The sequence below is a fragment of the Ictalurus furcatus genome, chromosome 28 (assembly GCF_023375685.1).
Source record: "Ictalurus furcatus strain D&B chromosome 28, Billie_1.0, whole genome shotgun sequence".
Taxonomy (NCBI): domain Eukaryota; kingdom Metazoa; phylum Chordata; class Actinopteri; order Siluriformes; family Ictaluridae; genus Ictalurus; species Ictalurus furcatus.
Window position 1 is genome coordinate 3,898,720 of NC_071282.1, and position 13,697 is coordinate 3,912,416.

The following is a 13,697-nucleotide window of genomic DNA, read 5'->3' on the forward strand; positions in this document are numbered from 1 at the left end:
GAATCCTTTCGTTCTTTCGTGTTCTTTTTGTAGCACGATCTATTCATTCGTTCATTTTCACTAACCACTTAAATGCTTTCATGGAAAACTCTTTTCAACATCTGAGCTGTTTGCCTGCATGAATGGTGAGGTGTGCTCTTGATTCTCAGCGGCGTGTAAGACACGAGAGTTTAAATGGAAATAAATCTTCGTAACAAAGCACAGACAAAGTAGGGCTCAGTAACGTTAATGCAGGGATGCTTCCTGCTTTTGTCAATATAGATTTGAGGTGCTTTATTTAGGCGAAACAATTCTTAATGACATTTTATGAAATGCAATGCAATGTAGTATTTTTTTTTTTTTTAGTTTATTAGATGTTAGATTAGACAATTTCAAATATAGTTAAGCCAAGAAGAACAATCCCCAGTTAAAAGATTTGGAGCCGACTCTTATTGGTGAGCTGAGTCAAATAGAAATTGCCATCAATACTACTGAAAGGTTACTTTGCAAGGGGCCAAAATGTTTGAGCTTGGTGTACACTGCATTTTTACTACCTTTCTATTTCACTTTATATATATAAATGTGTATATATTTATTAGATAGACAAATAGACAGTGCAAAATGAGTCATCGAGAGAATTTCTTCCTCCAGGCAATGATTTGATGTCAGCAGCAAATGAAACCTTTAAGACCTTTAAGAGTTGAGTGTAAACAGTGCCACCATGTCAGTTAAGGTAGATTTTGTCATGCAGTGTCCATCGTCAGGGTGTGTATCCTGTAAGAGCTGTAGTTTCATATATACCTTGTGAAACCTGTTTTCCTCTCCATTACGTCTGGCCCTTCCACCGGCTCGATCTGGCTCATCTGTCGTCAATTGTCAACATTCCGTTTTATCAAGGAGTCACAAAACTACACCCAAGGGCAAAGATGCTGGTTGTACTCCTCATCATGGGGGGATTACTTCCCCTAATCCACGCTGATGGTAAGACAAGACAAGCTGGTGTTATTCACTGAAAGGTGTAGAGGACAGATATATTCTATGGATGTAGCATAACATAGAATAACACTATGGTTCCAAAGATATAGTCAGTACCATTGTGTTGCTCCTTATAACTGATCAAAAATGTGTTTTGTTAACTGGTTAATCTGTACGGTGCAGATTTTCCACTCAGCATGTTATCATTCGAAGACAGAGTAATCACGGGCCGATTCATCAACTCCCTCCTGCTGAGTTTGCCTCCCTGTACCTACGCTGGCCAGAGTGTGGACCTGGAGTACCTGAATTGCTACACCAATAAAAGCTGTATGTATTACTTAGTGTAAAAAAACAAAACAAACGAAAAACACACCACAGCTCTGTTGAATTTTTGATTCGGATCAGTTTATCGTCTACAACAGCAGCTCTGACCGTTGCAAGGAAAATCATAGGTATATATTACTGCTCTTGTTCTAATATGTTATTGTTTCTGTACTGTAGTAACTATAGTCACTGGTACTGTATGGCACAATCTAAGGCTAATAATAAACTGTGCTGTGCTATTTGACAAAGAAGCCTATCATCATTGATATGTTTTCTGTAAACAAACATGTATTTAACATTTATGAAAGGCGTCTCCATTGTATGATTTAACTGTAATTGGTTTAATATGAACACTACTTACTAACGACAATTAGATCTTAATCAAGATTTTATCATGTTGTAATTGTGAGTTTCATTGGAGAACTTTGGTCTTAACAGACACCCTGTACAACATTTTCACGGTTCGAAACTGTAACAGCAGCGGCGACCTGACAGGACCAACCGCATTCAGCAGAAACATCGGATACCAGCTGATGAACCTCACCAATGGCACACAGTACAGGTGAGTGTGAAATTTCTGTGTGAAAACCTTCTGTATTAATTGATGAACCTCACATAAAAAAAGTGGGACTCATTTTACTTTATGTGTATATTTAGGATTAGCTATAAAATTGGAATGTACAGAAGCACCCCTCTGATGGCAACTACAAGAACAGGTAACACTGCAAGTGGTCAACTGTGAAGTGAGCTGAAACATGGATGACATAAAGTGACTCATAGTTGACATTCGAACATGGCTTTTTGCAGTATCTAGCTACACAGAAATCGAAGTTGGCTTTCCAGGACGCAGCGCAGCAATGGTGGTGATCACAGTCATCCTGTCTGTGGCTGCGTTTATCCTGCTAATTGGGATCAGCATCAGTACGTTGGTGTCCCCTAGTGATGAGTAAAACAACGCTTCAGGTTCAGAAATCAAGTCTATCACATTATACACTTCACAAATATACACTGCCACATGGGGTGTTCAAAGGCTTTTGACTGACAGTGAATAGGTTATTTTATTCCATTTCTTTCTTAAGACATAATAAAATAAATACTTAAACTAGCTATCAAGCTAAGAATTTTGTAGATTAAATCTTTTCATAAGGTCTATGCCTTTCACAATCATTCTGCTGTAGAAAGGTGATTTGTCTCTTTTTTTTTCAAATAAGTAATTTCACAAGATCTTTTTTCTTTTGCTGTAACATATTTATCGTCTACTTTAATCACAACATGACAAACGCACTGACAATTGTTTTGTTGATCATTTCAATACAAACAATTCTTTCTCAGTAATGTGTTGTTTTCTTGTAATATACTGTTATAACTGGTAGACTAACTGCATTCAGATTTAATAATAAATATTAATATGATTCAAATATCCATGTGTGCTTAAATCTTATTAGATACCGAGGCCTGCTTTCAAAAATCCAGCCGCAGTTCATTCATTCATTCATCCATTCATCCATATTCAGTAAGTGCTTTATCCTGGTCAAGGTAACGGTAGATCCAAAACACTGGACGTGATGGGACCTCACAGGGCACCATACACACAGTGGTCACAACAATAAATACCAGGCTGACTTTTAAAGCTAATTTGAATATTTAATAGATTTGTATCTTGGAGGTTATCAAACCTGTGCACAAATTTGATAAAATGCGTATTCTACCAATCATTTTCTAAGATGAATTGCAGCTGGAGAACTGCATGATGGTGCAACAGGTAGTGTTGGTGCCTCACAGCTCCAAGGTCAGTGGTTCAATCCTGAGCTTGGGTTACAGATTGCCTGGCATTTCACATGTTCTACATGTGTCTATAGCTGTGTTACCATCCACATCAATTTTTTTTTTTTTTGGGGGGGGGGGGGGGGGGGATTTTGTAATATAGCATAAAAAAATGCTGGATGAAAACACCAGATGCGAATAAAATTTCCTAAATGCACATAAAAAAAAACGTATGCGCTCAACTGAGGCAGAATAATGTTTAAAAATTTTTATTCGATAAGAAGTCATAAACTACGATTTCAACACATTCACCAAATAAATTCCTCGATACGCAAAAGGTCTTTACCTCAACAAATCATGTGATTGGATAATTGGCTCAGAAATACGTTTTTCTGTCAGAACTCGGACAGTGGGTCACATAACTATTCTAACTCTCACCTCGTTGTGAATGTCTATGTGCATGGTGTCCTGTAATGGACTGGTGTCTTATCTGTGGTGTATCCCTGTCTCATGCCCAGTTTGGAACCAGGATAAAGGTTGTTTTTTTTTTGGTTTGTTTGTTTGTTTTTACAAAAATGATGGAACTAATAAAACTGGAAACTGAATGAATGAATTGAGAGCTTGAACGCTTTTAGGAAAGCCGCCATTCTGAACAACAACAACAAAAAAAAAACAATAGAAACCATGGCAGAAATTCGAATGGTTTTCACTACGAATACCATTACAAACCATCAGCTAACCATTAAAACCATTACCATTATCGGTCCTTAATGGTATACACTAGAAATAACATTCCACCAACAGAAGACAACAAATTACCAGTAGAGGCCCACAAGGACCATTACAGTTTCCACTAAAACCAATGCAATTCCCATTATTAACCATTACAAATCCTATGAGGATTTCTATTGTTGTTGTTGTTTTTGTTTGTTTTGTTTTGTTTTTCAGCAGGGCAATTTGGAACACTGGATTAAGCTTAGGGTTTGTGAACTTCTATCAAGCTGAAAATTCCTTTTCATTCATGAATAAACAAATTGTGATTCGGACTGACACTGTTCCTGACACCTCCATAACATTATAGATAAGAATTCTAGCATTTTCTCCTCACGCGAGCACAAGCCCAGTGGAAACACCTCGTTTCTCATTAAATGGCGGTTAATTGCAGACACCTGGTGTGAACACATAGAACATGTCCTGCTTTCATTTACGACGGAGGATGTTTCTTAACTCCGACGAAGCTAACGCAGTCAAGAAAGAAAAGAAAGGAAGAAAGATGTTTCTCCAGCTACAAACTAGCGAGAAGTTTCTAGACCTGCATTTGAGAACCGGTCTTCACGACTGGGACATGAACGAGGAGATTAACTTGACCACGACAACAGACCAGTTTTATCAGGGTATAAAATACGCCATATTTTTATTTATTTATTTAACGTCAAAATTAAAAAAAAAAAATGCTTCGAGTGTGTTTTTTTGTTGTTGTTTTTAATTGATGAACGTTCTCCACAGATGAGATGAGGAATGAGCAGTATTTGGCGCAGTGGCATTACGCCAGAATCTCAAGAAGAACTTTACCAGAAGAGCTTCATCAACCAAACACTACTGACTGCAAAGGTGTGGTTAAATGAGCAAAATTAGCATAATGTTTCTAATTAGCAGCGCTGCTTAGGTCACACGAACACGCTTAGAGAACATCCTTTGGAAACTATTGTGGATTTTACTGGTTAATGGTATTTTAGTATGTTTTCCAAATAGGTTCGGGGTGTGCTGTTATAGGAAAATAATCATAACAAGGTAGTTCCTGTTATCACTTAAATTATCGCCTTTATAAACAGGGTTCTCTCATAGCCTCTGCTTTTATTTTCTGGTTTGGTGTTTTTTTTTTTATTATTATTTCTTTTTTTTTTTTTTACAAACGTTAGGGTTAGACAGCAATAATAAAGTGAAAAAGCTCAACATGCTTTGTCATGAAGACTTCCCTGTGGCAGAAGATTTACTGTAAGAAAGTGCTCACACTGGAGACTCCTTCCATAAATGGGACATAAACCTCACCGGAGTGTTTAGAAACTCTTAAGGAGTCGCCACGACTTCCTGTATTCAGTGAGATATAAACGAGGTATGAAGAGTAGAACTGAATGTAACCCTCACTTTTTTTTTTTTTTTTTTTAAATCTATCTTCTCCAATGGTACTGATAATTCCTGGCATACAGGACTGCAGAAATATCCTCCGTCTAATGATGTGTACAGGGATGTGACTCATCAGATTATTCTGCAGTCCACTTGGACAGCAATATAAAGATGAAATAACCCCATAATACTGTTGTGCCCTGAAGACACACCCACTTTTTTTTTTTTTTTACATTTTTATGCCTTTTGTCTTCTAGAATCTGTAACGCAGCCAAATCTGTGGTTGATGGTGAACCCTTGTTTGGCCTGTCCCATCAAATACCCTGTTAGAGACAAAATGCCATCGCTTCCAAAACTAACAATAGACAGATCTGCGTCAGGTCCTGCCCTGGATGTGCCTGGACAAAACCTGCACCTGCTGTCGTTGTCTGATGAAACCTGTCTGGATGAATCGCTGCGTGACACTTCTCTCTCAAGTGAATATCAGGTGAGACCTTAACAGCATCAAAGTGTGCACTTGGCAGGTTTTTCCATTTCCTTAGACCAGTGGTTCACAAACTTTTGTCAAAAGTTTCTTTGATTTAAAATAAATTTATTTTATTAATGAAACACATTAGGTCCAAGCTGTTTATTATTATTATTATTATTATTATTATTATTATTATTATTATTATAGGCCAACATGAGTTATTCAGGTTTGGATGAAACTAATTAAATTTAAGTGACCAGTCAAAGGCTAGTGTGTTGTAACAAAAACAATGAAAACATCCCAGTTTTTTCTTCCTCAGTAAGAAACTGGATAATCACAGATCTTACCATCTCGATGTTGTTCTTAACCACAATGTAGGCTCTGTTACAAGAGCTCTGCATCCTTGACATTTCTTCCCAAATGGCGCTTTATAGAAGCAGCACTCCTCTATCATTCAAGCTCACAGATGACGCATCCTCGGAGGACGTGGCAATCTGCCGTAAGGTGAAAGGTACCCGGAGGGGTCGAGCCCCAAAGGGGCCGTCTTCACGCAGGCTAGGCCTGGCTCAAAGCAGGAGGCTGCAGAGAGTCCTGCAGGACAGCCACAACTTGAAGAGCGGTGCCTGGCCTCGCCCGCCAGTCAACTACTGCATCCTCATAGCCATGGCGCTGAGCAGCAGTCGCTCTGGCAGTCTGAACGTACAGCAAATCTACAACTTTGCCAGGTGAGCAAAGGATTTGAGATTGGGTGTCTTGAGAAACCGTTTTAGCAAGTGGGTTATATCTGTTTTGTTTGTTTTTCTTCTTCCTTCCTTATTTGACACGCTCGTACAGCTGAGCCATGTAACGTCTGGAAGCTTGTAAGCAAACTGTTAATCAGAAAAGTCCATTCTGATCAATTCGAGGCGATCATGATCAAATCCAACACAACTGCTATTCAATGGCGTTCCTATTAATTTAGGAAACGTTTGGGCTGGTGGCCTAAATAATTGAGTTCTAAGCAATCCCATTTCTGTATTCATTTTTGAAATAATACTATTATCAGACTGATGCCTGATGCTAACCAATTGACTGAAATCTACTGCATTGTGTAGCAGCAGGGTGTTGTGGAACTTTGAGTCCAGCTCTTGCTTTAACTTCTCCACTACTTCTATGTTGGATTTCTTATTAATGGTGCTCTTGGGTTTTTTTGTTTTGTTTTGTTTTGGTTTTTTTTTTAAACTGGCTAACAGCAAAACCTGACAATTGTCACTTTTGTTTGAGGTCATTTAATTATTTATTTTTTTCCCTCCTGTTAAATGGTCTTGTAATACAACTGCTAACTTCTCACTGAAATTAACCAACCAACTAGACCAGCCTCACTGTACACATAGTAAACATTTTAACATGGACATTTCATGATCCAGGTATTGTTTATAGTATCAGTGCATCTTTGTGTACAGTAGCACTTTTACATTTAAAAAAAAAAAAAAAAAAAAACTTATTTCCGGCATTGTTCAACCCTGAATCTTTTGGACATCCTGTTAATCCTCTTTCCAGGGAGCACTTCCCTTTCTTCCTAACGGCACCCGAAGGCTGGAAAAACACCATCCGCCACAACCTGTGTTTCAGCACCAGCTTCAGAAAGACACCGCAGCAGGTGACCGGCGACGGGAAGAGGAAGTCCTGCCTGTGGCACCTGACGCTGGATGGTCGGAGAAGACTGAGGAACGAAATCCACACGCTCACAGCAGACTCGTTCCGGATGCTGAAGAGGAGCATGAACTACCCAGGTCAGATACTCATACTGGCATTGAGGTGGCAAGTGCTTTGAATCTTTCATTCTGGGTGTGTCTTTGTTTTGTTTTTCTCCTACTTTACAGATATGATTCAAGCGCTGTTTGAGTTGTAATCTGGCTCAGGAGCCTGGAGGGTTGAAAAGAAGAATGAACTTGTGCACATTTTTGCTTGTGGTCATTGTATGCACTAGAGCTTTTCTTGAACATTTACGTAGTGTGTGCGTGTGTGTGAGTGAATTTTTCTGATTTGCTGTGTCACATTTATGCTTTATATAAAGTCTCTTGGTTTTTGTTTTTTTCTTTTCGTTTTGGAAATAAATATACTATTATCTGCATTCATTTAGCGGAACGTTATTGTTTATTACTCACCACCTGCCTGCAGGGTCAGAAGATTTAATGATGGAGATTTAAAATGATATAAACTTATGGCAAATAATGGTGAAGATTTATTATGCTGGATCCCTGCACACGTTGCTAAGAAGTGACACCTGTACCCACAGAGAAAATTGTATAGTGGATGCGTCACTTCTCGTCGAGTATCAATATGGTAAGAGAGGCTGTTGAGGGAGCAGTTGTTTTATAGAGTGAGGAACAGGAGCTAACTTGTTTAGCAGACATTCCAACATTAAATGTAGCTCTTAAACAGATTAATAATAAATAAAGTACAACCTGACCTTCTTCTAATAAAAAAAAATCAGTGTTAGAAATTTGCTGTGGTATAAAAGGAATAAAACAATTCAGACGAGCTGTTATTGGAAAATAATCAATAAACATGTGGATATTATATACAACTATTACACTGTAAAGGAATTCAACCTTTTTTTATGTAAACACAAACGATATAAAACACTTAAGAATAATATAATAATCTCACGTTATAACTTCCACAATTGGTGTAGTGTAAAATTCGGGGTTTTATAGTAGTAGAGATTATCGTGCAGTTCAGTGACAATCCAGCAGGTGGCAGTAATGAACTGCGATTAAAGTTTTCCCGCTCATCCGGGCCACTAGAGGGCGGTAATGTTCCCGTTACGCACCTTCCTCAGAATATATATTTTTCTCAGACGCTAATGATCGTGTTTGCTAACACGAGAAACCACTGAGGTCTTAAAATGGGGGCGTTTTATTGTGCCGTATGCAGACAAACGGATTTTTCAGGAAAAGGTCACATCTACGGGAAAAGCCACCAGAGTAGACTGAAAGTGGTTCTGGTGAAATTCCTGGATAAGGTAAGCTTGGGTTAGCAGAGAATACGCAGAAGCTAATGCGCTAGTTATTCGGCTAACTGCTGCGTTATAAATAGCACGGATAAGTGCACTAGATAGGGGGGTGGTATCATTAATGTACATGTAGTATGTAGTGCACTTATGTAGTGCACTTGTGTAGGGAGTAATGAGATATTTGGGATTGCTGCGTTGAGTGTTACTTTCGGACGTGAATAATAAACAACTTCCTTAATCATTGGCTGTTTAAATATATTTTTTAATTAAATAAATGAATATATATATTAAAATTCCTGGTAAATTCAGGTGCTTTGGATTTGTGTAAAATGATTGTTAAATTATTGAAAAAATCTACAATAAATTTATATATAAATACATTTAAATTATTTAAATTTAGCAAGTTTTGACTTGCTGTTAATTTTGTACTGAATCTTGTTTTATACATATATTTATATATTCAAAACTGCTTCAAATCTGTTTGTAAATTATTAAAATAATAACTAAAAATATATCATATTCGCAATGTCTCACTGAAATTGCAAATAATTTATCGTGGTGTTATCGCGTGATATTGGCCGGCTCTAGTGGGAGACTCCTGTAACCTGACATGAGTTTTGTACTGTGTGAACATCAGTATCTGATCTACACCGACCAGATCAGATGATGTGTGAAAATCCGATCTGATACGGTTTCCAGCTGAAACAACCCAACACCGATGTAGTCCTATCAGAGGGAAAAACTAAACATGTCCCGTTTCATGTATTTCACCATCACTGGACGCAGGTGAAAGAAGATTGGTCAATAAAGATTAGTGAGATTACTGTTCCAGAATCAGTCGTTCAAGCCCAAGCCATAACGCTACCTCCACCATGTTTCACAGATGAGCTCGTATGTTTTGGATCATGAGCAGATCCTTTCTTTCTCCATACTTTGGCCTTTCCGGCACTTTTGTGGCTCATCTCTGTATTTCTTTGTGAATTCCAGTCTGGGTTTCTTACTGCTGATGAGTGGTTTGCATCGTGTGGTATGACCTCTATATTTCACCTGCCGCAGGTTAGAGAAGCGCGGCGAACCCTGAAATGTCCACAGGTGGAGAAATTCGACGCTTCGCAGCATGAAGCTAAGTTTTGGTGTTACTGCTGCGAAGTGGAGGTGCAGAAACACGTGACTGACGGCAGAGTCGCTGTGCTTCACGGAGGACTGCTGGAGCACATGAGCACGTAAGACTTCACACACACCGAACCGCCTAGTGGATGATTACAGTAAGTTAAAATGGTTCACTCTGTGTGTGTGTGTGTGTGTGTGTGTGTACTGCTGTTCTGTTTCAGTCAAGAGCACCGCAAAAACACGAACGCCTTCTGGTGGAGAAACAAAGCAGACCCTAAACACAAAGAGAAGTTCATCATCACCGAGCAGGAGACTGACAGGTAGAGCAGATAAATATTTACCTGGTCTTATTATTAATATTATTATTGTTATTAAGTGTGAAGATTTTTTTTTCTTCTTCAGATTCAAGGAGGAAGTTGTCAAAGCACTCGGACAGTACGAAGAGAAAGAGGACACGCTTATTAAAGAAGTACGTTTTCCACGCCAAACATCTCCTCGCACGTTGTCGTTTACTGTTACAGATTACGAGTTCTAACGTCGAGGTTTCTTCTGTTACGGCCAGCAAGCTGCTTTAATCCGGTCGCAGGAGCAACACAGGCTGGAGGTTCTTCAGGCTCTAATAGAGGTTTGTGTTCCAGCAGTGAAGCAACAGTATCCATATCTCGGTGGACGAGCCGGCAGTCGTGTCGTACGTGTTTGAAAGATTTCCACGAAACGTGCTCGTGGACGCCGTCAGCGCGTCTGTTTAATTCAGCTCACAGAGCTTTCAGATAATACTAGACGTCGCAACAAAGCAGCTTTGCAGAAACCCAGTTTTGGTTTGAGAAAAAGACGCGAATAAGTTGATCAGAAAGTATCGCTGGTAAAAACGAAAACGTGTACAGGAGCAGGCGGGCGAGATATGTCATTGGGGGCGGGGCTTGATTGGAATCAGATGCATCCTCTTCTAGTTAATAAGACAAATTATGAAATGTGTTCAGAAATGCACAGGATGTTGGGTATATGATGATCACTGGCTGCATGTTTCATAACACGAGGCTTAGCAGCTGATGATTGGCTGCCTTTATCCTTTTATTTTATATTCATATTTATTTTCTCCTCCTGGTCTTTGCCCTTTTTTTAAAAAAAAAAAAAAAAAAAAAGGAAACACTGAATAAAAGTGTCTTTTCTAGTTTAAAATGTTTTTATTTTTTAAATGTGATGCGTTATGTATGATGAGTGTGGGTTGTTACTGTTGACATTTCCTGAATCAAACCCAGCCTGATCCCGAGCTGCAGCAGTCCACTGAACCGGAGCAGCAGAACATCCAGCAGATGACCTGGTAAGAGATCCACAACTACGTTCGGCCAAGAAGTTTGGTGTCTGACATTTTTGTGCTGGGACTAGAGTAGCTGTACTTGACAAATCCCTGCTCTGGAGACATCAGTGCCAGACCACTCTAATGCTCTTGCAGCCGAATTGAGAACGAATCCCCACAGCCACGCTCCAAAATCTAATCGAAAGCCTTCCCAGAAGAGTGGAGCTCATTATAACAGCAAAGTGAGGGGGATAAATCTGGAATGGGACGTTCAAAAAGCACATACGAGTGTGACGGTTAGTTGCCCGTAAACCTTTGTTTGGCCTGCTTTGTGTCCGGCCTCATCACACCACCTCGTCGCAGATTATTTTCCCATAACCACACCTCCTTATGAACAAAACCTCACTGTGTACCTAAACACTTTAATAACCTTATGGGGCGGCCATCTTGGTGTCATCTCGGTATTATTCCACGCAAGACGACGAGCGGCGGCGTACGAATTCACAACAGATACAGTTTCCACTAGTGACATATTACAACCGATCTTGTTAAGCCACACCCGACAAAGTTTGAAGTTGTTCGAGATCTGGATGTGAGGCAGATGATGCCGTATAATTCCACTTGTAAAAATGTTATACGTTTTTTATTAATGAGTTTATATGTTCAGTGTCATTTGAAGCAAATATCTGAAGACTTTATAGACAAATATTCAAGTGTTGCTTTACTTGTTTGTGACATCAGTCTGCTAGTTCCAGTGCAAAACTGAAGACGCTAACTTAAGACACCGAACACGTCATGGCTGATTTGAGGAAAGTGGGAATTGTGTGGGGGTTTTTGTTGTTGTTTTGGCAAACTATTCCTTTTAGTTTTAGTAATCAGTTACACCATACATGACCATATAAGAACTGGTAGTTTGAGAAGTTATCATATTGATATTGTAGAAGGTGTAGGATGATAGTAACAGTTCAGTCGCACTGGATTCGACTCTCGTATCTCGCTAGCACGGGTTCAGAGCAGACGGGACGTTCTCACAGTGAACTGAACGAGCAGGCGGGCCCAAGCCGTAACGATCCCTTCATGCAGAGTCAGTGGGACGAGTCGGGACAAGGCCTCACGTTCATTGGCGATCAGGTAAATTTCGGAGAATTCATCGTGTCCTTGGCTTTTGATTCTTCATCACACTCGTTTGAGAAAGTCTAACCTTTGATGTTTCCGTTCGAAGGACTGCTATGACGGTGGAAACGTTCACACGGGTGAGTTAAACTCGAAAACCGTGTCGATTGAGATCGTTGAACGATTGCGCATATGAATGTTGTGTCGTGTCGTAGGGGCGGTGCCTCCATGGCTGCTGGAGGATCCCGAAGACGAGAGTGCGGGTAACTCGCAGGACATCGGTCCATCTCTGCAGGATTTTCTTAAGCACAGTAAGCAGTTCTTTTTCGGTTGGAAAGATTCGGATTTCTACACTAGGTGTTTAAAGGGATAACCTGACCCAAAAATTGGCTACATGGCGACTGAACAATGAAGCTCCTGTTGGCCTTTTCTATTACGCCAGTTTTTAACCTCCCGTCTCAATCTCTGTCACAGAAGAGCAGCAGAAGCTCAAGAAGCTCCCAGCCAACCGCGTGGGCGCCAACTTCGACCACGGCTCACACACCGACGCCAACTGGCTTCCGTCTTTCGGCCGGGTGTGGAACAGCGGCAGACGCTGGCAGTCCAGGTGAGATCCGAGGATTAGACACCGCGCGTATCGTCGTATGATCTCGATAGTGGTTCAATCCCAAACCACTTTGGTGTTTCTTTTTCAGGCATCAGTTCAGGCAGGAGGAGGCTCAAAGTGGGCAGAAGAGAAGGAGGGAGCGTGGAGGAAAGGCAGCCAAGAAGCAGAAACATCTCACTAACGGAGACGTCTGATTACACCAAGTATTCATATGAACACTGCAGCCTGGTCAGGAGCAGCACGAAACTAAATTCAGGTGGCTTTTAAATCCATCGCAAGTCTGCAGGACTTCAGACTGTTAACAATGCATGTTTGAATTTTTTATTTTTTTTTTCCACATAGAAATATTCCTGCAACGCATTAACACAGTTTGTAACTGCCACTGCCGTTCTCACATTGAGAAACATCGCTCTAAATGACTTTGTGATAGGATTGTAATTATACCACAACGCCGTCGAGTTCTCGAATCCGATTACGTTATCGCTTCTATAGTAACAGCACGGACGCTCCACAAACAGATTCACGCCGTGTTATTCAACAATAGAAAAAATGCACCGTCGTTGATTTGGTGGCGTTTTCTTTTACGTTTCTGGAAGGAGTCTCCAGTGTCAGCACGTCGTAACAAGAATTAAAAGTTGCTCGTTCAGGTTTTCACCACGGTAACGTCTTCAGGATGGGAAGGCTTTACTTTTTCCGCTTTCTCCGTAACATAAGAAAAAGAAAGGCTGGTGAGGGAACTACTGTTTATAGCTGCTATAATGTAAATGATGGTGGATGTTTCACAATATTAAATGTATAACTATAACCAGATAAATAAATCGACATTCTTTATTCAATAAAAATTCTAATTATTTGTAAATTAGAATTTTTATTAATTAAAGAAAAAAAAAAAACACTACTTTGTCATTGAGTATTTTCTTATAACAGCATATCCTGT

General features: G+C 39.8%; 3 protein-coding genes across 4 annotated transcripts; all 3 read left to right on the top strand.

Moving 5' to 3' along the window:
• The first annotated feature begins 112 nt into the window (after positions 1-112).
• On the top strand, positions 113-2,698 carry zgc:194948 (uncharacterized protein LOC796981 homolog). The gene is made up of 5 exons (XM_053618199.1): positions 113-960; positions 1,138-1,281; positions 1,717-1,840; positions 1,936-1,994; positions 2,086-2,698. Exons 1-5 carry the CDS (start codon positions 906-908, stop codon positions 2,226-2,228), a joined length of 525 nt encoding a protein of 174 aa, XP_053474174.1. The 5' UTR covers positions 113-905; the 3' UTR covers positions 2,229-2,698.
• A 471-nt stretch (positions 2,699-3,169) lies between these two features.
• Positions 3,170-8,069, top strand: foxr1 (forkhead box R1). Of its 2 annotated transcripts, XM_053618197.1 has the most exons (6): positions 3,170-4,436; positions 4,549-4,653; positions 5,424-5,653; positions 6,095-6,360; positions 7,175-7,407; positions 7,498-8,069. In XM_053618197.1, exons 1-6 carry the CDS (start codon positions 4,232-4,234, stop codon positions 7,524-7,526), a joined length of 1,068 nt encoding a protein of 355 aa, XP_053474172.1. In that variant the 5' UTR covers positions 3,170-4,231; the 3' UTR covers positions 7,527-8,069. The 2 variants fall into 2 exon arrangements, with proteins under 2 accessions (XP_053474172.1, XP_053474171.1); XM_053618196.1 differs by having other exon boundaries at positions 7,175-8,069.
• A 325-nt stretch (positions 8,070-8,394) lies between these two features.
• Positions 8,395-13,627, top strand: cenatac (centrosomal AT-AC splicing factor). The gene is made up of 11 exons (XM_053617667.1): positions 8,395-8,642; positions 9,690-9,856; positions 9,965-10,063; positions 10,146-10,212; positions 10,306-10,368; positions 11,003-11,064; positions 12,042-12,171; positions 12,263-12,293; positions 12,369-12,464; positions 12,628-12,760; positions 12,849-13,627. The coding sequence occupies exons 1-11, from the start codon at positions 8,526-8,528 to the stop codon at positions 12,952-12,954; spliced, it is 1,071 nt and encodes a 356-aa protein (XP_053473642.1). The 5' UTR covers positions 8,395-8,525; the 3' UTR covers positions 12,955-13,627.
• The last annotated feature ends 70 nt before the right edge of the window (positions 13,628-13,697 follow it).